We start from the raw sequence: 25,233 nt of genomic DNA, 5'->3' as shown, positions 1-25,233 counted from the left end.
GACTCGGCAGCGCAGCACCACACAGGATTACATACACGACTCAGCAGCGCAGCATCACTCAGGATTACATACACGACTCAGCAGCGCAGCATCACACAGGATTACATACACGACTCGGCAGCGCAGCACCACACAGGATTACATACACGACTCGGCAGCGCAGCATCACACATGATTACATACATGACTCAGTAGCACGGTATCGCACAGGATTAGCTACATGGTTCAGCAGGCAGTATCACACAGGATTAGATACATGATTAAACAGCACAGTATTACACATCACAGTATTAGATACAAAGCTGAACAGGCAGTATCACAGGATTAGCTACAAGGCTCAGCAGGCAGTATCACACAGGATTAGATACAAGGCTGAGCGGCGCAGTATCGCACAGGAGTAGATACACGGCTGAGCGGCGCAGTATCGCACAGGATTAGATACACGGCTGGGTGGCGCAGTTTCTGGAGATTATTTCTATATAATGAGTTGTACATTGCGCTATATACGTCTCTCTCGTGTATCTACACGCCCCCCCTCCCAGCCGTCTTGATTGGAGGTGACGTCAGTACGTGCACGAGCGCGTTATTCCTCGGGACGTCACGGGCGGGCGCGCATTCGGCGGTTTGAAAGTGTCGCGGGAGATAGTCCGGATTATTAGAGGTGGGTCGGAGAGCAGAAACCGGCATCAGCGGACAACATGGAGCCGTCAGATAGCAGCTTCAAGACCCCATGTAAGGTGGAGAGGAGGAAGAGCCCCGGTGAGAGAAAACCGCACATCTAACGCATACACGACTTGCATACTGCGTGTGACGTCACTATATAATATTATGTTACCATGCAATGATATGGGGAAGTGTGACGTCATCAAACAATGATATGGGGAGGTGTATTATAATGGGAGATGTGATGTCATACGATGATATGGGGAGGTGTATTATAGTGGGAGATGTGATGTCATCATACAATGATACGGGGAGGTGTATTATAGTGGAGATGTGATGACATCACATGATATGGGGAGGTGTATTATAGTGGGAGATGTGATGACATCACATGATATGGGGAGGTGTATTATAGTGGGAGATGTGATGACATCACATGATATGGGGAGGTGTATTATAGTGGGAGATGTGATGACATCACATGATATGGAGAGGTGTATTATAGTGGGAGATGTGATGTCATCATACAATGATACGGGGAGGTGTATTATAGTGGAGATGTGATGTCATCATACAATGATACGGGGAGGTGTATTATAGTGGAGATGTGATGTCATCATACAATGATACGGGGAGGTGTATTATAGTGGAGATGTGATGTCATCATACAATGATACGGGGAGGTGTATTATAGTGGAGATGTGATGTCATCATACAATGATACGGGGAGGTGTATTATAGTGGAGATGTGATGTCATCATACAATGATACGGAGAGGTGTATTATAGTGGAGATGTGATGTCATCATACAATGATACGGGGAGGTGTATTATAGTGGTGATGTGATGTCATCATACAATGATACGGGGAGGTGTATTATAGTGGAGATGTGATGTCATCATACAATGATACGGGGAGGTGTATTATAGTGGAGATGTGATGTCATCATACAATGATACGGGGAGGTGTATTATAGTGGAGATGTGATGTCATCGTGCCTAGGTACAGGGAAGTGTTATGTCCTATTTGTCGGTATTTCAAACCGCCGTTTTACAATTATTACCTGTCTGACACCTGTGTGGGGGAGGAGCCTGACAGATGTGCTGTGACAATGGCCACAAAATGCTACATTGTAGAAACGGTGATGTAACAATCTGCAGATAACGAGTGATTGTCACTTCATGGAAGAACATTTTCTCCAGATGACGGTGATTGAATATATTACATTGTCTTATAAAATCGCTGGATCTGCACGTTAAATGTTAATGTGTGATATATAATAGTCCTGACTCCTGACCGTGCTGTAATATTATATAATAGTCCTGACCGTGCTGTAATATTATATCATAGTCCTGACCGTGCTGTAATATTATATCATAGTCCTGACCGTGCTGTAATATTATATCATAGTCCTGACCGTGCTGTAATATTATATCATAGTCCTGACCGTGCTGTAATATTATATCATAGTCCTGACCGTGCTGTAATATTATATCATAGTCCTGACCGTGCTGTAATATTATATCATAGTCCTGACCGTGCTGTAATATTATATAATAGTCCTGACGTGCTGTAATATTATATAATAGTCCTGACCGTGCTGTAATATTATATAATAGTCCTGACCGTGCTGTAATATTATATAATAGTCCTGACCGTGCTGTAATATTATATCATAGTCCTGACCGTGCTGTAATATTATATCATAGTCCTGACCGTGCTGTAATATTATATCATAGTCCTGACCGTGCTGTAATATTATATAATAGTCCTGACGTGCTGTAATATTATATAATAGTCCTGACCGTGCTGTAATATTATATAATAGTCCTGACCGTGCTGTAATATTATATAATAGTCCTGACGTGCTGTAATATTATATAATAGTCCTGACCGTGCTGTAATATTATATCATAGTCCTGACCGTGCTGTAATATTATATCATAGTCCTGACCGTGCTGTAATATTATATAATAGTCCTGACCGTGCTGTAATATTATATCATAGTCCTGACCGTGCTGTAATATTATATCATAGTCCTGACCGTGCTGTAATATTATATCATAGTCCTGACCGTGCTGTAATATTATATCATAGTCCTGACCGTGCTGTAATATTATATCATAGTCCTGACCGTGCTGTAATATTATATCATAGTCCTGACCGTGCTGTAATCTTATATAATAGTCCTGACCGTGCTGTAATCTTATATAATAGTCCTGACCGTGCTGTAATATTATATAATAGTCCTGACCGTGCTGTAATATTATATAATAGTCCTGACGTGCTGTAATATTATATAATAGTCCTGACCGTGCTGTAATATTATATCATAGTCCTGACCGTGCTGTAATATTATATCATAGTCCTGACCGTGCTGTAATATTATATCATAGTCCTGACCGTGCTGTAATATTATATAATAGTCCTGACCGTGCTGTAATATTATATCATAGTCCTGACCGTGCTGTAATATTATATCATAGTCCTGACCGTGCTGTAATATTATATAATAGTCCTGACGTGCTGTAATATTATATAATAGTCCTGACCGTGCTGTAATATTATATCATAGTCCTGACCGTGCTGTAATATTATATCATAGTCCTGACCGTGCTGTAATATTATATCATAGTCCTGACCGTGCTGTAATATTATATCATAGTCCTGACCGTGCTGTAATATTATATAATAGTCCTGACCGTGCTGTAATATTATATAATAGTCCTGACCGTGCTGTAATATTATATCATAGTCCTGACCGTGCTGTAATATTATATCATAGTCCTGACCGTGCTGTAATATTATATAATAGTCCTGACCGTGCTGTAATCTTATATAATAGTCCTGACCGTGCTGTAATATTATATAATAGTCCTGACCGTGCTGTAATATTATATAATAGTCCTGACGTGCTGTAATATTATATAATAGTCCTGACCGTGCTGTAATATTATATCATAGTCCTGACCGTGCTGTAATATTATATCATAGTCCTGACCGTGCTGTAATATTATATCATAGTCCTGACCGTGCTGTAATATTATATAATAGTCCTGACCGTGCTGTAATATTATATCATAGTCCTGACCGTGCTGTAATATTATATCATAGTCCTGACCGTGCTGTAATATTATATCATAGTCCTGACCGTGCTGTAATATTATATAATAGTCCTGACCGTGCTGTAATATTATATCATAGTCCTGACCGTGCTGTAATATTATATCATAGTCCTGACCGTGCTGTAATATTATATAATAGTCCTGACCGTGCTGTAATATTATATAATAGTCCTGACCGTGCTGTAATATTATATAATAGTCCTGACCGTGCTGTAATATTATATAATAGTCCTGACCGTGCTGTAATATTATATCATAGTCCTGACCGTGCTGTAATATTATATCATAGTCCTGACCGTGCTGTAATATTATATAATAGTCCTGACCGTGCTGTAATATTATATCATAGTCCTGACCGTGCTGTAATATTATATCATAGTCCTGACCGTGCTGTAATATTATATCATAGTCCTGACCGTGCTGTAATATTATATCATAGTCCTGACCGTGCTGTAATATTATATCATAGTCCTGACCGTGCTGTAATATTATATCATAGTCCTGACCGTGCTGTAATATTATATAATAGTCCTGACCGTGCTGTAATATTATATCATAGTCCTGACCGTGCTGTAATATTATAACATGACTGATCTATTATATAATGGTCCTGACCGTGCTGTAATATTATAACATGACTGATATATTACAGGAGTCTCCACCCAGTCCCCCACCTTTGCTATCCCGGCCTCACCATTCATGAAGAAGTTTGGTTACGGCACTGGTGTCAGTGTCTACCTCATGAAAAGGTAAGTTCAGCCCCGGAAATGCTACGCTGACCGGTCCAGATATGTAAGACGTCACACTGCGCGCCAAAAAAAATTTACTCCACCAGCAGAATAGTGAGTGCAGCTCTGGAGCATAATACAGGATGTAACTCAGGATCAGTACAGGATAAGTAATGTAATGTATGTACACAGTGACTCCACCAGCAGAATAGTGAGTGCAGCTCTGGAGTATAATACAGGATATAACTCAGGATCAGTACAGGATAAGTAATGTAATGTGTGTACACAGTGACTCCCCCAGCAGAATAGTGAGTACAGTTCTGGAGTATAATACAGGATATAACTCAGGATCAGTACAGGATAAGTAATGTAATGTATGTACACAGTGACTGCACCAGCAGAATAGTGAGTGCAGCTCTGGAGTATAATACAGGATGTAACTCAGGATCAGTACAGGATAAGTAATGTAATGTATGTACACAGTGACTTCACCAGCAGAATAGTGAGTGCAGCTCTGGAGTATAATACAGGATGTAACTCAGGATCAGTACAGGATAAGTAATGTAATGTATGTACACAGTGACTCCACCAGCAGAATAGTGAGTGCAGCTCTGGAGTATAATACAGGATGTAACGCAGGATCAGTACAGGATAAGTAATGTAATGTACACAGTGACTCCACCAGCAGAATAGTGAGTGCAGCTCTGGAGTATAATACAGGATGTAACTCAGGATCAGTACAGGATAAGTAATGTAATGTATGTACACAGTGACTTCACCAGCAGAATAGTGAGCGCAGCTCTGGAGTATAATACAGGATATAACTCAGGATCAGTACAGGATAAGTAATGTAATGTATGTACACAGTGACTCCACCAGCAGAATAGTGAGTGCAGCTCTGGAGTATAATACAGGATGTTACTCAGGATCAGTACAGGATAAGTAATATAATGTATGTACACAGTGACTCCACCAGCAGAATAGTGAGTGCGGCTCTAGAGTATAATACAGGATGTAACTCATGATCAGTACAGGATAAGTAATGTAATGTATGTACACAGTGACCACACCAGCAGAATAGTGAGTGCAGCTCTGGAGTATAATACAGGATGTAACTCAGGATTAGTACAGGATAAGTAATGTAATGTATGTACACAGTGACTCCACCAGCAGAATAGTGAGTGCAGCTCTGGAGTATAATACAGGATATAACTCAGGACCAGTACAGGATAAGTAATGTAATGTATGTACACAGTGACTCCACCAGCAGAATAGTGAGTGCTGCTCTGGAGTATAATACAGGATGTAACTCAGGATCAGTACAGGATTAGTAATGTAATGTATGTACACAGTGACTCCACCAGCAGAATAGTGAGTGCAGCTCTGGAGTATAATACAGGATATAACTCAGGATCAGTACAGGATAAGTAATGTAATGTATGTACACAGTGAATCCACCAGCAGAATAGTGAGTGCAGCTCTGGAGTATAATACAGGATGTAACTAAGGATCAGTACAGGATAAGTAATGTAATATATGTACACAGTAACTCCACCAGCAGAATAGTGAGTGCTTCTCTGGAGTATAATACAGGATGTAACTAAGGATCAGTACAGGATAAGTAATGTAATGTATTTATACAGTGACTCCACCTGCAGAATAGTGAGTGCAGCTCTGGAGTATAATACAGGATATAACTCAGGATCAGTACAGGATAAGTAATATAATGTATGTACACAGGGACTCCACCAGCAGAATAGTGAGTGCAGCTCTGGAGCATAATACAGGATATAACTCAGGATCAGTACAGGATAAGTAATGTAATGTATGTACACAGTGAATCCACCAGCAGAATAGTGAGTGCAGCTCTGGAGTATAATACAGGATATAACTCAGGATCAGTACAGGATAAGTAATGTAATGTATGTACACAGTGACTCCACCAGCAGAATAGTGAGTGCAGCTCTGGAGTATAATACGGGACATAACTCAGGATCAGTACAGGATAAGTAATGTATGTACACAGTGACTCCACCAGCAGAATAGTGAGTGCAGCTCTGGAGTATAATACAGGATGTAACTCAGGATCAGTACAGGATAAGTAATGTATGTACACAGTGACTCCACCAGCAGAATAGTGAGTGCAGCTCTGGAGTATAATACAGGATATAACTCTGGATCAGTGCAGGATAAGTAATGTAATGTATGTACACAGTGACTCCACCAGTAGACTAGTGAGTGCAGCTCTGGAGTATAATACAGGATGTTGCTCAGGATCAGTACAGGATAAGTAATGTAATATATGTACACAGTGACTCCACCAGCAGAATAGTGAGTGCAGCTCTGGAGTATAATACAGGATGTAACTCAGGATCAGTACAGGATAAGTAATGTAATATATGTACACAGTGACTCCACCAGCAGAATAGTGAGTGCAGCTCTGGAGTATAATACAGGATATAACTCAGGATCAGTACAGGATAAGTAATGTAATATATGTACACAGTGACTCCACCAGCAGAATAGTGAGTGCAGCTCTGGAGTATAATACAGGATGTTGCTCAGGATCAGTACTAGGTAAGTTTTCTGTCTTTTTCTCAGGTCACCTAAAGGTTTGTCGCACTCTCCCTGGGCCGTGAAGAAGGTGAACAAGCAGTGCGACTATTCCAGCAAAAACCTGTATGAGAAGAGACTGAACGATGAGGCCAAAATCCTCAAGAACCTGCAACACCCCAATATCATTGGTGAGTGCAAAGTATCTGGGGAAAAATTGACTGCAAAAAAACTTCTGAGTCTAGTAAGTGATGGCGTAGAAAACCTTGATATTCCGGCATGCTGGATTAACAGACTTTATCTGCTTGTCGGGCACTTCCGGTCCTGGGCAGCTTGTATGACCTCAGTGATGAAGGACCAGCTCCTGGGGACGGGGCCTCTGAGGGGGATGGAAATATATTTACGTCCAGTGGTTCAATATTTCCACATATCTGGTGCCTCGAGGATGCCGGATTATTGGACTGTTACTGATCGTTAGTAAAGGAGAAGGCGGCCGGTGTGTCGTGTGCCGTCTAGTGCAGGGGAAAATGTTCACTTCCTTGCTGAGCGCTTCATGTTACAGAACCAAAGTCAGCAGCTCCTGTGTGTCTATGACAACACTTCCTGTCCTGTTCTCTAGCCTTGTATGTATTTGTATTGTGATGAACGTCAAAGTCCACGCACCGAGACATAACTGCCGCTATTCCAGCCAGCTAGAATGGATGGATTCATTATTTCATATCCTAGCCGCCACTAGAGGGCGCTCATTACATATCTCCCCCTAGTGGCGACTGCAGGGGATGTCGTCATTTTTATATAACCGTATTTATTAATCATCAAGTTTTAGTAATCCCTTTACCTTCTGACTATCGCTAACTTAGAACCCGTTCCTCTCAGGTTACCGCGGCCTGACCAAGGCAAAAGACGGCAGCCTCTGCCTCGCCATGGAGTACGGCGGAGAGAAGTCGCTGAACGACCTCATAGAGGAGAGGAGCGACCAGCGTCTGGGCCCGTTTCCTGCCGACACCATTCTTAAAGTGGCCGTGAGCATGGCGCGGGGGCTGAAGGTATAATCCCATTTCCCGTTGGCTCATTGCTTAAAGGGAAGCGCCACTTTAACAACCTTGTACTGGTTCGCAGGTCATGTGACCACTGCAGAGGACACGGCTTTATTCGGGATTGGGGAGGGGGCCGCAAGCGACATTTGTAATTTCCTATTAGAAAATCCAGTTTATTTAATTTAAACTCCTCAAATACGTGTTGAGTAAAGCGCCGGCACAGCGGCGCCCGCGAGTTGCGACGTTACCTCAACGTTTTCCCTATGAGGCGCACGACACGGTCAGAATCCTTAAGATTCTTCCAAGTTGCCTGTGACTTGACTCTTGTAGGGGAACATTCTGCGGCCAATTCACGCAGAGTTTTTTGGCTCTGATTTTGACACCGAAAAAACGCGTCGGAATGGCTGCCAAAAATTGACCAAAACTGCCTCCCATTGATTTTGACATCCAGGATTCTCCATCAGAGCAGTGCATTGTGGGAGCGCAGAGGATAGTCACTGTTACATAGCTGGCGATCATGGGTCACATGCCTGACAAGGGGTGGATCAAAACTTCTTTGTTTCCAAAGGCAACCATGAGAATTTTGAAAGCTGCTTTGGATGTAAATGGAGTAAACAATGTAACCTAACCGTAACTTACCTTGTACTGACCTTCAGTTAAATCCTGTTTATACTCCAGTCACCTCCGGAGCTGCATTCACAATTCTGCCAGTTACCCTTGGAAACAGATTAGGTTGGGAGGTGAGGGTCCGACCGCCAGTGTTGAGAATTGAGCGGACTCAAATCCTTGGTGGAGAGGTGACGGTGCGTGCGCAGCGCGCTCCATAGAAATGAAGGAGAGCGTCGTGAATAGCAGAGCGCTCCCATTCCGCGGTTTCTGACCCCATTAGTTACCCTGAGGAGTAGCTGCGCTCCGCTCTCCGGCCAGGAACAAGGACTGGGGACCCCTCGTTCTCGGTACTGGTTTGTCATAGAGGTCGGGCTTCCACCTGCTGTTGCTGTGCTCTCTAATTGACAGGTCTTGAAAGCGTAGGGGTTGTCATAGGAGCGGCTCTGGTGCCTTCTGTTACTTTTATCTTCTGTGATATTGTTTTATTTTTCCCTCCAGTACTTGCACAATGATAAAAACATCCTACACGGAGACCTCAAATCCTCCAATGTCGTCATCAAAGGCGACTTCGAGTCCATCAAAATCTGCGATGTCGGAGTGTCGCTGCCGCTGGACGCGAACATGATCAGTGAGTAACACAAGAGCCCCGCCGAGGACCCCCGCACCCCGCCGAGGACCCTGGGCCTGTGGGTTCAAGGGAGGGTTAGAGGAAGAGTTTAGTATCTGCAGGAGCCTAAGGCTGCGTTCAGATGTGGCGGCATTGTTGTGGATATTGCGCCAATGTGGAGCAGAATTGCTGTGGATGTGGTTTTCACCCGTTTCCACACGTAGCAGAAAAATAGAAATATGAGTGCGGCGATTTTCTAGTCCGCCGCGTGCTCATTCGTCTACGGAAGTCTCGTAGGTTTCACCCTTTTGATGTATTTCACCGGAATCGCCGCGTGTAGCCGGCCCGTCCCCTCCCCCTGTTTGCTGGTATCTTCTGATCTATTGTAAAATTCCTTTAATCCGGCATTATCAGGACCTGGTGCCGGACTTTCGGTTTATAATTCGGTCTGATAATCCGGCATCTGTTGTCATTTTTGGACGCCGGATTAAAGGAATCTTCCGGTCCGAGCTTCAGGATTAAATTCTTTCTCTCGCAGTGAATAACCCCAAGGCGTATTACATCGGCACCGAATCCTGGAAGCCTAAAGAAGCCCTGGAGGAGGACGGGGTGATCACAGATAAGTCTGACATCTACGCCTATGGTCTGACTCTGTGGGAGATGATGACCCTCACCATCCCCCATGTCAACCTGCCGCCCGAGGACGAGGATGATGAAGGTGCGGGTCCTCACGCCCCGGCGGTGTACAGGACGACGGAGAGATCTCCTTCACGTTCTGATCACTTCTACTGTTTGTCTACAGAGGACTCGTTCGACGAAGACGACTTTGATGAGGACGCCTACTACGAAGCTCTGGGGACGCGGCCGGCACTGAACGCGGACGAGCTAGACGACTCCTACCAGAGGGTCATCGAGCTGTTCTTCATGTGCACCAGCGAGGACCCCAAGGAACGACCCTCCGCCGCACAGATAGTTGACGCCTTAGAAGCGGAGAATATCCAATGAGAATCTTCCAGGCTGCGCTAGACTCCGGGGTGCGGCCATTTTTAGAATTTTAATGCAGCATCTACAATAAGAAGTTACCCAGTTATCTAGTATAAGTTAGAGTAAGCGGTTACATATAGATGGAGACATTATACTGAGGATTCCCAGCATAGATTGTAGGGGAGAGGAGATTCTATATTAAAGATTGGGATAGAGTGCTCCTAGAGGTGAGGGGGAGAACTGCACCCGAGATACAGCTGTTTGTAGGGCAGTGTAGAGATTTGTTTGTCTCATGTCGTCTTGTTATATCAATGTTTTATACATGTACTTAAGTATATAAATAAATCTTTTGTTTTTTGGTTTAATTAGTGGCTTGTTAGTGTCACAGCGATCATTATATATTATGTGGTTGAAAGGGTTTTCTGGTCTTTAAAAATGTGTGCAGATGATGTAAGATTAATAACTTGTTAATATACTGTCTGTAGCTGAAGTGCCTCTGTAGGGGCTTGTCCACACACAACAGAAATGCTGCTGAAAATTTCTGCAGCAATTCCGTAAGGCAAAGGCTTTGCGCTGCGGCAAAAACCGCACCATTTCCTGTGGCTTTATCGGCGGAAATTGCTGCAATGTTGGGAGGACACATCTCTGAAAAACGCAGCAATTCTGCGCACTTTCCGTAAATATGACTAATATATTCTTGTACATAGGAGCAGTATTATAGTAGTTATATTCTTGTATATAGGGGGCAGTATTATAGTAGTTATATTCTTGTATATAGGGGGCAGTATTATAGTAGTTATATTCTTGTATATAGGGGGCAGTATTATAGTAGGTATATTCTTGTATATAGGAGGAAGTATTATAGTAGTTATATTCTTGTATATAGGGAGCAGTATTATAGTAGTTATATTCTTGTATATAGGAGCAGTATTATAGTAATTATATTCTTGTATATAGGAGGCAGTATTATAGTAGTTATATTCTTGTATATAGGGGGCAGTATTATAGTAGTTATATTCTTGTATATAGGAGCAGTATAATAGTAGTTATATTCTTGTATATAGGAGGCAGTATTATAGTAGTTATATTCTTGTATATAGGAGCAGTATTATAGTAGTTATATTCTTGTATATAGGAGCAGTATTATAGTAGTTATATTCTTGTATATAGGAGGCAGTATTATAGTAGTTATATTCTTGTATATAGGAGCAGTATTATAGCAGTTATATTCTTGTATATAGGGGGCAGTATTATAGTAGTTACATTCTTGTATATAGGGGCAGTATTATAGTAGTTATATTCTTGTATATAGTGGCAGTATTATAGTAGTTATATTCTTGTATATATGGAGCAGTATTATAGTAGTTATATTCTTGTATATAGGAGCAGTATTATAGTAGTTATATTCTTGTATATAGGAGCAGTATTATAGTAGTTATATTCTTGTATATAGGGGGCAGTATTATAGTAGTTATATTCTTGTATATAGGGGCAGTATTATAGTAGTTATATTCTTGTATATAGTGGCAGTATTATAGTAGTTATATTCTTGTATATATGGAGCAGTATTATAGTAGTTATATTCTTGTATATAGGAGCAGTATTATAGTAGTTATATTCTTGTATATAGGAGCAGTATTATAGTAGTTATATTCTTGTATATAGGGGGCAGTATTATAGTAGTTATATTCTTGTATATAGGGGCAGTATTATAGTAGTTATATTCTTGTATATAGGAGGCAGTATTATAGTAGTTATATTCTTGTATATAGGAGCAGTATTATAGTAGTTATATTCTTGTATATAGGAGCAGTATTATAGTAGTTATATTCTTGTATATAGGGGGCAGTATTACAGTAGTTATATTCTTGTATATAGAGGCAGTATTATAGTAGTTATATTCTTGTATATAGGGGCAGTATTATAGTAGTTATATTCTTGTATATAGGGGGCAGTATTATAGTAGTTATATTCTTGTATATAGGGGCAGTATTATAGTAGTTATATTCTTGTATATAGGAGCAGTATTATAGTATTGTATAGAGGGGGCAGTATTATAGTAGTTATATTCTTGTATATAGGGGGCAGTATTATAGTAGTTATATTCTTGTATGTAGGGGCAGTATTGTAGTTATATTCTTGTACATAGGGGGCAGTATTCTAGTAGTTATATTCTTGTATATAGGGGCAGTATTATAGCAGTTATATTCTTGTATATAGGGGCAGTATTATAGTAGTTATATTCTTGTATATAGGGGCAGTATTATAGTAATTATATTCTTGTATATAGGTGGCAGTATTATAGTAGTTATATTCTTGTATATAGGACCAGTATTATAGTGGTTATATTCTTGTGTATAGGGACAGTATTATAGTAGTTATATTCTTGTATATAGGAGGCAGTATTATAGTAGTTATATTCTTGTATATAAGAACAGTATTATAGTAGTTATATTCTTGTATATAGGAGGCAGTATTATAGTAGTTATATTCTTGTATATAGGGGGCAGTATTATAGTAGTTATATTCTTGTATATAGGGGGCAGTATTATAGTAGTTATATTCTTGTATATAGGGGGCAGTATTATAGTAGTTATATTCTTGTATATAGGGGGCAGTATTATAGTAGTTATATTCTTGTATATAGGGGCAGTATTATAGTAGTTATATTCTTGTATATAGGAGCAGTATTATAGTAGTTATAGTCTTGTATATAGGAGCTGTATTATAGTAGTTATATTCTTGTATATAAGGGCAGTATTATAGTAGTTATATTCTTGTATATAGAGGCAGTATTATAGTAGTTATATTCTTGTATATAACAGCAGTATTATAGTAGATATATTCTTGTATATAGGGGGCAGTATTATAGTAGTTATATTCTTGTATATAGGGGCAGTATTATAGTAGTTATATTCTTGTATATAGGAGCAGTATTATAGTAGTTATATTCTTGTATATAGGGGTAGTATTATAGTAGTTATATTCTTGTATATAGGGAGCAGTATTATAGTAGTTATATTCTTGTATATAGGGAGCAGTATTATAGTAGTTATATTCTTGTATATAGGGGCAGTATTATAGTAGTTATATTCTTGTATATAGGAGCAGTATTATAGTAGTTATATTCTTGTATATAGGAGCAGTATTATAGTAGTTATATTCTTGTATATAGGGGCAGTATTATAGTAGTTATATTCTTGTATATAGGGGCAGTATTATAGTAGTTATATTCTTGTATATAGTGGGCAGTATTATAATAGTTATATTCTTGTATATAGGAGCAGTATTATAGTAGTTATATTCCTGTATATAGGAGCAGTATTATAGTAGTTATATTCTTGTATATAGGGGCAGTATTATAGTAGTTATATTCTTGTATATAGGAGCAGTATTATAGTAGGTATATTCTTGTATATAGGGGGCAGTATTATAGTAATTATATTCTTGTATATAGGGGGCAGTATTATAGTAGTTATATTCTTATATATAGTGGGCAGTATTATAGTAGATATATTCTTGTATATAGGATCAGTATTATAGTAGATATATTCTTGTATATAGGGAGCAGTATTATAGTAGTTATATTCTTGTATATAGTGTGTGAGAGATCTGTGCTCCCACGATGTTCTAGCTGCGGTGATTACATCTTGGTGCGCACACTTGTCAGGTTTGGGGCAATGATTATTACACACCTGCAGCGCGGCTCTATCTACATTCATACCTGAGTGGCTGTGGAGCTCAGTATTGAAATACATTGATTATTGGTATTAAATTGCTTGTGGTTGCATTGCATCTACATTTAGATTAACCTTGCCCCCCATTGCCGTGTAGGTTTGGCGTATAAAGCTTTGTTCACGGTCTTCGTATATTACCAGAATCTCGGCGGTGTTGAGGCGTCCGCTCGGTTGCATTTTGTGTGGTCTCATTCTTTATTTTCAGCTTTGTGTCTTTGTACCAGTAATTCGCTTTCCTTCCTGGGGAGAACTTATGTCCTGATCCCTGATGTTTTTTGCTAAAATGCCAATCTGTGTGTGTCCGAAATACCGCAGCCAGCGCGTGCACCCCTCGCTGCAGAGTATCGTGTTACCGGCCATCAAGTCGTTTTGTTTGCAGTGTGAATTAGTAACATCCAGTTCCCCATTCACTACATTTCCAGGAGGAGTAACAGAGGAACGACAATGCAAAGTTGTACTCCTATGTTATTTTATTTTGAATAAGTATTTACAGGAGCGGACGGGTCAGGAGGGCGGACAGATCCTCCACAGTCCATGCTGGATTACGGTCGTACACTATAAAAAAAACATAAGAAAGCAGCGGTGCAGGAAACAAAACTTTTATTCCTTTTAAACATAAAACATTGTAAAGTTTCAGTCATGGGACCGGCTCCCAGGGCTGCGATTGGACCATGTGACTTACTCTGATTGGCCCCTCGTAGACATCCAGTATATACAACAATGTGCAGAGAAAAAACACCACAAAGCTGAACGAACAATAAAATATAATACACAATAATATGTACAAAACACATAAAAAGCTCCAAATGACAAGGCCCGGCCCCTAGAAAGAAATCCTAATCATTGTGTAATAATCTCTGCTTACTGTCAGTGAATAGCAGCATTCATGGTTTACATACAGCCACTAAAGAAATACTTCACAGCTGAGGGTTTGCTGCATTTTTATCCATTCTAGAAAATCCTCTGAGAAGTATTTGCACTGTGTAAATAAAGTTTGTTCTTGCTGTCAGTGAATAGAAAAATTAGAGTAGTGAGGAAGTTATTAATTACCTTATGTACTGTGGGGACAAGTGAGATAGAAAAATCAGACATGGGGGGCGCTTCAGCTCTTAGACACACACACATCCCCCTCCCCCTCCAACACAGCTCAGCCACATTCACTTCTATAGAGCTGAACTGCAATACCGGATACAACCTCTGGACAGGTATCGCACCGTTTCAGATTAAAAGCAGCCACGTTTTTCGAATCCTGTACAACCCCCTAGTGGTGGAGCGAAGTATTAAACAGCGGAAAAAAAAAAAGGGTGAAGCTGGGAAACCGCCATCAAACCCTTCACTCCTCACATTACAATCGCCGGGGAAAACAAAACCTTTAGGAAAGGATACACAGTTGGAGTGTCCTTTAGTGCCTCCTCAGTATATGATATCACTAGAGCGGTCGGCCACTAAAGAACACTCCAGCTGTACGTAGATTCCAGCTAAAATTATCTGATCTATAAAACAAAACCCCTCCCCGGCCTGCGACTATGAAAGTGTCACGAGGACGATCTGTTCCAGCAGCGAACAAAAGGCAAAGTGCAACAAGCGCTCCCTGAACTACAACTCCCAGCAAGCCCCGGCTGGATAGTCACAGGTTGGGTGGGTAGGTAGGACATCTAGCTGAGGAAGTTGTACACCAGGAAGTCGGGGACCTTGCAGTAGGTGCTGGCGAAGAGCTTCCCATCCGGCGTGGGGTCGGAGAAGGCGATCTCATTGGTTGTCAGGTGGGAGCCGTAAATGAAGGAAGTCCTGGAGGAAAGAGAAAGACGTGAAGACAAATCCTACACGGGAGGGGAAGTCTGGTCCTAATTCCCAGAGGAGAAGCGGCAGCGGCGCCGCTTCTCCACCAGGGACAGGATTCTGGACCCGCTTCCTGGTGGAGAGCTGGATCATTATCATGGTTTGTGAATTTTTTTTCCCTATACTATAAAAAAAATAAAATTAAATTTAATCCGGCGTCAATAGGAGTTGAACGTGGTGGATTATCAGACGGTCGTAGAGAAAAAAATAATAATAATCTGATACTACATGAGCTGGTACATCCACAATGACCCCCCCCCCCCTCTTTCCAGTCTCTCGGGTGGTGGGCAGAGATTTGTGCCACTCGTGACCCCGGACCACCATACCGTTTACATTTGGTGCCACCGCCTTACCTCAAAGTGTCCACCAGGCGGCTGGCGATGTTTTTCCTTCTCACTAGGGCAAATACCCAGATCCTGCTGATGCCGCAGATTGCCGGCTGAGGGTCAGAAGAGCAGCGCCAGGCCCGGTGCCGCTCCAGAGCAGACGTGGATTTGCTCTCCGGAGAAGGCGGCTCGTCCAGGACCCGGAAAGCCTGCAAAAACAACGTCACATGATGTGGGATTATGAACAGCTATGAGACCATGACGGGGGCACTGAGGGGAGGGCACGGTGCGGCTCCGGTACCTGTTTGATGGGCTCAGCGATCAGACACCCCACTATCTTCTTGTCATTGGTCACATACAGGTAAGTGCGGGCCCTGCGGGAAGGATTCAGGCTCGTCTGCTGGAAGCCCAGCTCCTTGTCCACAAGTTCTCGCACCTCCTCCGCCTGCAGGTGACAAAACCACAACCTCTATTATCCGGCAAGAAACAGGACGAGTAGTCCCAGAAACATCCACATGAAATAAAACTTTATTAAACTTTTTACTTTTTTTTTTTATTCCCACTAGGGGGCCAGAACATGTGATCGTTTGATCGCTGGTATAATACTTCTGTATCGCAGCGTATTACACATTTACGTCCTATTAAATCCTGCTAAGATTGCAAACTCAGGGGCATTCATTAGGCCCTCAATGGCCATGACCACCATCAGCACCACACGACCGCCCCTTGGTCTCTGGCTATTGACTGTGGCACCTAAGTGGTTACTTGTCCGGGATCGGCGTCATCTCCGATCCCGGCCATTAGAGCAGGGTGTCAGCCGTAACACACAGCCGATACCGAAACGTATGGAGTGGGCTTGGCATGTACGGCGGATATTGGTAAAGAGTTAATGGTTCCTCCAGTCACTTCTAAAGCAGCCTTCAAAATTCTGTTGACTGAAACAGATCAGTTTAGCTCCACCCCCTAGACATGTGCCCTAACAGTTTAGTTCTAACTGTGTATGTCATTGGAACTCCCACAATGCCCTGCGCTCTAGTAACAGGACACCAGCAGAATACGGAGAGTAACTTCAGCCACGAACGGAGAAGAAAACATTTTGTAACGCAAGATCAGAAGGCAGAGCTTAGGATTTCCAGAGCCACTTCATATTTTATGTAGAATTTGAGTAATAAAGTTTTCCTGCGTCATACGTGTATCAATACATAGCGTCTTCTACTCTAGTCACACCCAAAGCGGAGTTCAAAATTCTGTCGGCTAATTGGATTTCCAATAGGGTATGCTCTATACAGACAAACAGCAGGGAGAGGAATTCCTACATTCAAAGAAGAATTATGAACGCAGCTTTGGATGTGACTGGAGTATAAAACCTTTAGGATTAGCAAAAAATACTCCACATTTCTTATAGATTACGATTATACACCACAAGTCTGTAATTTATTCCTCACCTTTTTCAGAGCGTATTTAGGATCTTCAGGGTAAATCATTAGGATTTTTCCGTCCCAGAACTCTGACACGACCCGCTCTTTTTTCCAACCCTGTAAAGTGGAAGAGATCAAAAATCGGATTTAAAAAAAAAATAAAAAAAAAATATTGATTGATCGCAGCATCTAAGTGGTTAAACAGTTTGGATCCCGGCCATTAAGGTGCGGCCACCCGCCCTATAGACGACCTTACCACGTAGCAGATGCCCTCCAGCAGCCTCTGGTGATACTGCACGTGCTGAGCCTCATCCTCTAAACTGGCGGCCGAATAAATCATCCCGCAGGTGCTGCACAACACGGGACCAAAGTGCTTCTGACCAGCGTCCTATGAAGGGAGAAGGGTGATAAAGTATACATCTGCAGCACAGAGGATTTCAGCAGGGGTGTGCTAATAATTACAGGAGGTCGCAGACTGCGGGTTACATAATGGAAGGAGCAGCGCAGAGGAGTGCTGATCTGGTGGGAGGTCACATACTGAGGGTTACATAATGGAAGGAGCAGCAGCGCAGAGGAGTGCTGATCTGGTGGGAGGTCACATACTGAGGGTTACATAATGGAAGGAGCAGCGCATAGTATTTCAGCAGAGGAGTGTGCTGATCTGGTGGGAGGTCACATTCTGAGGGCTATATAGTGGAAGGATCAGCACAGAGGATTTCAGGAGAGGAGCGTGAAGGTCATGGTATTAGTGTGTATCAGGTTTACACGCGGAGCGCCGCACACGTACGATGATCAGCTGATGGTCGGCCGCTTTGTTGGCGTCTTTCCTCTTACTCAGTTTCGGAGCTTTGTTTAGGGCGGGCGGCGCGCTCACCGGAGTGCTGGAGCAAACGGGCGACGCCAACTCCCCCCGGAAATCTAGAGGTCTGAGGAGAAAAACTAATGAGACAAATACAGAACGAGAAACGGATAACCACCAGGTATAACCCCCATCCTCCTCTACCCCAGAATGTTACCAACATTAACCCCTCCACTTCTTTAGACATTCTTTTTTTCTGACATCTTAACCAGACGGCATCTAACACGATGTTACCAATGAGACGTGAAGCGTGTAGGAGCAACGACAGCGCAGCCACGAAGCGGTAAACCACTTAACTCCCGGAGCGGGGCCGCCGCGTGGCGTATAAAATCTCCTCTGCGGTATCACTCACTACAGAGATCCACGGCACCTCCGGAATCAGCACCAGAACGGAGTGTCCGGAGCTTCGTGAAATGAGTTTCCACCACACACACAATGCCAGGCGGCTGCTGGAGTGGTGTAAAGCACGTCGTGTTCTCTGGAGGGAAGAATCACGGCTCACTATCTGGCAGTGTGATGGAGGAATCTGGGATGGGCGGATGTCTGGGGAACGCTACATACCGGAACGTATAGCGACTAATGTAATATGTGGGGGAGGAGGGGTAACGGTCTGGGGCTGTTTTTCAGGATTCGGCCCATTATTTCCAGAAGTAGACGAGACAAATACATGAAGACAACACTGACCTTTTCTTAGTTACGGACGGCGTGCTGAAGATCGGGTAAACGGTGGATTCTAAAAACAAAAAACTGTTTTTTTAATTAATTTGTTAAACATATTGCACTAAAAATGTATCCACCATCTGGCTTAGAACAGACCCTCTCGATCCCTTGTGATTGACATTGATTGCGGCATTACAAGGGTTAAACGGCCAGGATTAGACTTCTCTCCGATCCCGTCCGTTGCTGCGTGGTGGCGGCTGTACTTCATAGTTGTCTCCCGAGGTTGATGGTGCAGCCGCAGCCTCACCGCGCCGTAACTGTACAGCACCGGGCGCTTATTACTAGATTCCAACACCGCACATTTACGATGCACGTCACTTAGGGGCCGTTCACATACGTCCGATGTCCCGGTCAGGTTTCCTCAGGCGTGTTGCAGAAAAGCCGGAGGGAAACGGATGCTAGAACGGATCTCAGCTTTCTATGGGATCTGTTCTGGCACATGGGACATAAGTTGAGGCACCATGCGGCGCCGGAGCCAGATCCAAAAACGTTACCCGCAGCGGTTTTGTGTCTGGCGCCGTATCCCATCTTAATGTACCGTTCACTGGATGAGAGCCGAGCGCTGCCGCATCCACCTTCCATTGCTAATGCTCTGGCCGGTGATTCCACTCCTCGAGGAAGCCCTAACTTCACCGTCCATATATGGACAGTGACATAAGGGGCCCCCCTGAGAAGCGGAATCCCTGGTCAGTGTTGCCAACGCTCTGGCTGGGATTCCGCTTCTGGAGAAGATCATGCCATACAGCCCCCTGTAGATAGCGCCACCCCCTGTACAAAGCCCCATCGAGGGTCTCTCTAGGAGCAAAATCCCCAGTCGGAGCATCCGCCACAGTGTGGCCGGAAATTCTGCTCCAGGAGAAGCCGATGATGTCGCTGTCCATAAAGATTTCCATTACCTTTTACGTTGGAGGAGTCCAGTACGGGGTCAAACATCTGAGATTCCCCGCCAGATCCCTGCGGAGGCAAAAAGAAAAAAAAAAAAAAAAGGGGCAAATTCAAATAACAAAATATCTGGCAAGTCCGATCAAAACTTAAAAAAAATAAAATAAAAACCAAAAGTAAAAAAAATAAAAAATTAACCCCATAAAGTTGCATGCGCCTTCGGGACCACAGGGATTTTTAGTTTTTTCCTTTATCAGCCAGAACTTTTTTGTTTTTTTTTATCTACACATCTGTAGGGGACGTCGTCGTTTGCGAGTTGTAGAATTTTTTTTGAGAAATGATTTTGGGGATAGAGAGAATTTATATTGTTTGAGAACGGCGGAATACGAACACGTAAACCCGCCCAGAACTGACGGATTTTTGTCCGTGTCGTCACCAGTTTGTCTTTTTTACTATTCGACCGTTTCTAGTCAAATAAAAATAAAATTGTTTATTGTATTTTTTATCTTCGTAAAATTTTATTGCACTTCTTTAGGCCCCAGGGGTGTAAAACCGCCAACCTCAGGGGGGGGGGGAGACGGACGGGACAAAGCAATGTTTTTCATGGCCGCAGAACCTTCCGTTTTTTCGGCAGTGCAGCGTTACGAGGGCGGGATATTTGCGGACCGTCTACATAGAACTTATTAACTTTTATCCCCTTTTTTTCTGGTTGGGGGAAAATGAACAAAAATTTTTGAACAATTTTATACTTGGGCTCGTTACGGTTGCGGCAGGACGAGATTTGTTTTTAAACTTTTTTTTTTCTCAACTTTTTGGATTTTTACATTTTAGCCTCACCGGGGACTTGAACTTCCGATCGCTCACGTAATACTCTGTGCTGCTGTATCATACCGGTGAGGGTCATACTCTAGGAGGGGCAGAGGCTGCGGTCACCCCTGGCTCCTGCCCGGTGCTATAAACGAGGTGTAAGATTAGATCTCATGGCCGGCACGTAATTCTAGAACACCCAAAATGTCTTGTGGAACTACAACTCCCAGCATGCTATGGAGCCACAGCTTGCGGACCACCCGCTCATGAAGTCACGTACCATGGTGGCGGAGCCCTCTTGTTGTAGACTGTCCTTGACATCTTCCATCTTCGTCTTGTGGCGCTCACTGCCCCCCTCGATGGGCATCTTGCCACCTGTGACCCCTTTCTGGCCGAGGTCGACCGCCCCCTTCAGAGCGATGGCGGCAGGCTTTACCGTCGGCGGTACGGGCTCTTTTACGGGTCCGAACATAGTCTTGGAAGACGCTGGATATTTAATGTGGGGAGGCGGCCGCTTGGGCGCGGAATGAGGCTTCTTACTGGTGGCGAAGAACGCTGCGCCCATCGTCAACTTAGGCCTCGGTTTCCTCTTCAGCCCCAAGATGGCGGTTTTCTGAGCGCTCGGCTCTTCCGCCGTCTCGGCGGTTTTAATCGGAATGAGATTGGGCAGAGTTTCACCCTTGTTTTTTGCGAGCGGGGTACTCTCGTTTTTTGTCTCTTTTTTCGGCGGCGCGGCATTTCCGGTCGACTTCCTTTTCTTCGCGGGCGGCAGCGTCTTCGTCCTGGTGAACCTACAAGCCGCTTTGTCCTCGGATTTCTTAGCCGGAGGCGACGTCTCTGGACCGCTCCGCCCCTTACTCTCGTTGATTCGCTTCCGGTCGATGGGCGTCACGTAAACGCTTCCTTTCTTATAGAATGACTGTGCCGACACCGCGCCCTTGGGGGAGGAGTCAGGTGACTTCACCGGAGAGAAGACATAAGCGTCTTTGTCGCCGCTCTCCGTCAGTAAGGGCGACACGATGAGTTTCCGGGCGACACTGCTCTGCTGAGGAGAGGCCGCCACGTTCTCCTTTTCCTGGCGGTCTTCGATAGTCGTGTAGCTCGGCGTCGGCGAACGTTTCACGGCGTCACCGCTGTTCGGGTGCCGGGCCTGGAGTGGGGTCAGAGCGACGCTACAGTCCACCATAAACTTCTTCACGGGCGTACCGAAGGACGACGACCAGCGTCTACGAGAGAAGAGACACATTACAGAACATCAAAAGTCCAATAGTCCGGCGCCTGATAGTCCAGAATGTGCCCCAAAAGACAAAAAAAAACAATACTCCAGAAATTCCAGTAGTCCGGAATAATACCAGGGGTCACGATTACCCATTGTAACACATTAAAATATGAAGCACAACAAACTCCAGTTGTCTGGCATCTGATAGTCCAGAATGGTCACAAAAGACTTTCAGGTTTGGACTATTGGTTGCTGGATAACTGGAATTATAGATTGTGGGACTTTCAGAATCGGTTAGAAAACCCAATAATCTGGCATAACGCTAAGGGATTAAATAAAATATAAAAAAGACAATTCCAGTAATCCGGCATTTGATAGTCAGGAATTCCCACTAGTCGGACGTCCACACAAAAACAGAAGTATAAGTGTTGGACGATTGGGATTCCCCCTTCCTATTTTTCTGGATTATCGGAATTTTCCTGATCGTCCAGACAATCCAGTAATCCGGCATCACACAACGACATCACTGTTATAACATAAGACAACGGTAAAATCATCTTCTCAAAACGGCAGAAAACTTCCAACAATCCAGCATCTGATAGTCTGGAACTCCCTGGTCCGGCACATGTTGAATGGCAGGAGAGGATAATCCCGTAGATTCCTCCCTATTCTCCGGAAAATCCAGTAGTCCGGCACCAGAATAAAATACAACATTGGGAGAGTCATTTTACAACCTGTAGCGAGTGCAGTAAAGTTCCGATAGTCCGGCATCTGATAGTCTGGAAATGTTAGTAGATTATTGGGATTGGTCTACAGTGCAGTAAACTATTGAAATTTCCCGGATTATCAGAATTCCAAATTCTCAATGCAATTAAAAGTCCAATAATCCGGCATCACGGGATTCTCGCCATGCTAAAGAGCCGTCCCCCGGTTATTATAAAAACCACCACCCAGCTCTCCGCAGACCCTGACCGGCGTGTGAAATCCGTGTGACGTTATCGATTTATATGACATTTATGACACATTTCCAGGCGCGGGAAAATAGGTGTCAGCGAGAAAACCGGGGACAAAATGGCCATTTTTTTTTTAACTTTTCAAATTCCGATATCGTCCGACTGCTCGATATACGTTATTCTGGGAGGAGCGAACAGCTTGTCACGGCGAATTTTACACGTGGCGACTCCAGGGCGTGCGCGGTTACATGACAACTAAAGTCACATGACAGCGGCGCTCATAGGGAGTCATGAGTCAAGTAACTGCTGCCATAATGGCGCGGAAAATTGTTAATGGGGACTGCAGCCGCTGCGCAACTTTCGTTTCTATTGAATCGCGGTAGAATGGCGCCAAAGTCGTCTGAACTCACCATTTACTACACAAAACAAAAACGATTCTGACTGGAGTAGTAGTTCTTCCCGGAGATTTCACCTCATCCGCCCACAATTTCCAGACCAGTGGATGCCGGATTAAAGGAATTTTCCTGTCCTGTGATCATATAAACCTCATGTAATGGAGAAGATGAGTCTCCTTCCCAGCATGCAGCACAGCAGTGACTCACAGGTCATGTGACCTCACCCACTGCATTCTGGGACATGTAGTTCAGGGGACAGTTCTAGAGAAATAATAGGGGAGCGTCGTAATAAATCGCCCGTACAGTGAAAATTGGCGCAAAATGCGACAGACAACACTGAAAATCCAAGAATTAACCGTACAAACTGCGAACACGATATTAAAGCGTCAAAAATAAACACAAAATTCCTTTAATCCGGCACAAATTCTGATTAACTGGGAAAACCGTTTATCAGAGAGACCGGCGCCGCTGATCCCGGGTAAAATGATACAATTCATCACACCGCAGGACGGGAGACGCGCAAGACTTTGTCGCTTCCTGCGGAGAACTTTTTGACGCAGAAAAAAACCACTAACGGGAAACCGCACAACTAAAAGTCACCGCAGATTTTCCGTTACAATGTATTATTTGGCTCCTGAAGTTTCCTTCACCTCCAAACTGGTTTCTATGTCCGATAATCCAGAATATCTCAGGTGTAACCTGCCTTTTATCCATGTGCCGGATTATCAAATGGCCATAGAAAAGTATAGAAACCGAAGAGACGAAACCTGCGATCACATTTAACCTGGGCTGGACATTCCGGACTAATCAGATGCCGGATTAATGGAAGTTTCCCGCTTTTATTGCCCTCTGCCTGCGTATACAAGAATTATTACACTCAACCGCTCCCTGTGACCCTCTAGCGGTTGTGGGACCACAACTCCCAGCATGACCTGACACTCCCCCCTGCCCCGTAGAACGGAGCTCCGGATCATGTAAAGAACCTGCTGCTCTCTGCTGCCACCAAGCGGCCGCCGCGGTCATTACAGGCGCCTATTATATAACATCCGAGAACACCGCGCTTTAATAAAGGCGAAATACTCTGCAGCCCCGTGTCCTGCCCTGCAGACTATTACTACTGCACCGCCATTATTAGCTCTATGTACAGACACCCTGGAAATACGGGGCTCTGAGCGGACTATGACCACGTACACATTAGACTCATATATCGCACACTCACCCGTCTGCATTGACGGAGCTCTGCTTCCTCTTCTTCGGGGTCCGGGCGGCCATGGTGGGTTACTGAACGGGAGACCTGCAGTGCAAAGAGATCCAGCTGGAGGAATTTGCCGCCAGACTGTTCAAAGTGCAGTGACTTCCCGACATGCACCGGTTCGACGCGCGTTCCCGGCCCTGCGATAGAGGGCGCGCCTTGTGATTTGGATTCTTGGAGATGTAATAAAGCAGTTTATGCACCAGAGGGCGCTCCTTAGTGATTTAGATGCTAGGAGCTGTAACAAAGCGGTTTATACACTAGAGGGCGCTCCGTGAGATATACAGAAAAGAATGAGTTTCATGAAAAGTCAGAGCGCATTACGATCTCCGTCTAGTAAAATGATAAAGTGTCGTATAAACAAAGCAAAAAGAAAGAACATTATTAGTATATACGTATATAAAGCTATAACCATCTTTCTCTATATTACATTATCCTGTATTACGCAGCGCGCCCTCTAGTGTATTCGCCGCTTATTACAGTTCAAAGTATCTAGAAGTCTAAATTATATAGAGCGCCC

At 43.6% G+C, this 25,233-nt stretch overlaps 2 protein-coding genes across 3 annotated transcripts; one reads left to right on the top strand and one right to left on the bottom strand.

Annotated features, from left to right (window-relative positions):
• Nucleotides 1–579: 579 nt before the first annotated feature.
• On the top strand, nucleotides 580–10,671 carry PBK (PDZ binding kinase). Its single transcript, XM_075863797.1, has 7 exons — nucleotides 580–759; nucleotides 4,441–4,537; nucleotides 7,118–7,260; nucleotides 7,946–8,115; nucleotides 9,214–9,343; nucleotides 9,861–10,040; nucleotides 10,125–10,671. Exons 1-7 carry the CDS (start codon nucleotides 699–701, stop codon nucleotides 10,325–10,327), a joined length of 984 nt encoding a protein of 327 aa, XP_075719912.1. The 5' UTR covers nucleotides 580–698; the 3' UTR covers nucleotides 10,328–10,671.
• A 5,026-nt stretch (nucleotides 10,672–15,697) lies between these two features.
• ESCO2 (establishment of sister chromatid cohesion N-acetyltransferase 2) lies at nucleotides 15,698–24,754 on the bottom strand. 2 transcript variants are annotated; one of them, XM_075860820.1, is made up of 10 exons: nucleotides 24,681–24,754; nucleotides 21,175–22,120; nucleotides 20,102–20,159; nucleotides 19,170–19,218; nucleotides 18,414–18,552; nucleotides 17,883–18,014; nucleotides 17,654–17,743; nucleotides 16,510–16,653; nucleotides 16,236–16,417; nucleotides 15,698–15,831 (listed from the first exon to the last, which is right to left on the bottom strand). In XM_075860820.1, exons 1-10 carry the CDS (start codon nucleotides 24,731–24,733, stop codon nucleotides 15,699–15,701), a joined length of 1,926 nt encoding a protein of 641 aa, XP_075716935.1. In that variant the 5' UTR covers nucleotides 24,734–24,754; the 3' UTR covers nucleotide 15,698. The 2 variants fall into 2 exon arrangements, with proteins under 2 accessions (XP_075716935.1, XP_075716936.1); XM_075860821.1 differs by lacking the exon at nucleotides 24,681–24,754 and adding an exon at nucleotides 23,477–23,644.
• Nucleotides 24,755–25,233: the final 479 nt, after the last annotated feature.

The sequence above is a fragment of the Rhinoderma darwinii genome, chromosome 4 (assembly GCF_050947455.1).
Source record: "Rhinoderma darwinii isolate aRhiDar2 chromosome 4, aRhiDar2.hap1, whole genome shotgun sequence".
NCBI classification, from domain to species: domain Eukaryota; kingdom Metazoa; phylum Chordata; class Amphibia; order Anura; family Rhinodermatidae; genus Rhinoderma; species Rhinoderma darwinii.
This window is presented reverse-complemented; position numbering and strand designations above follow the sequence as displayed.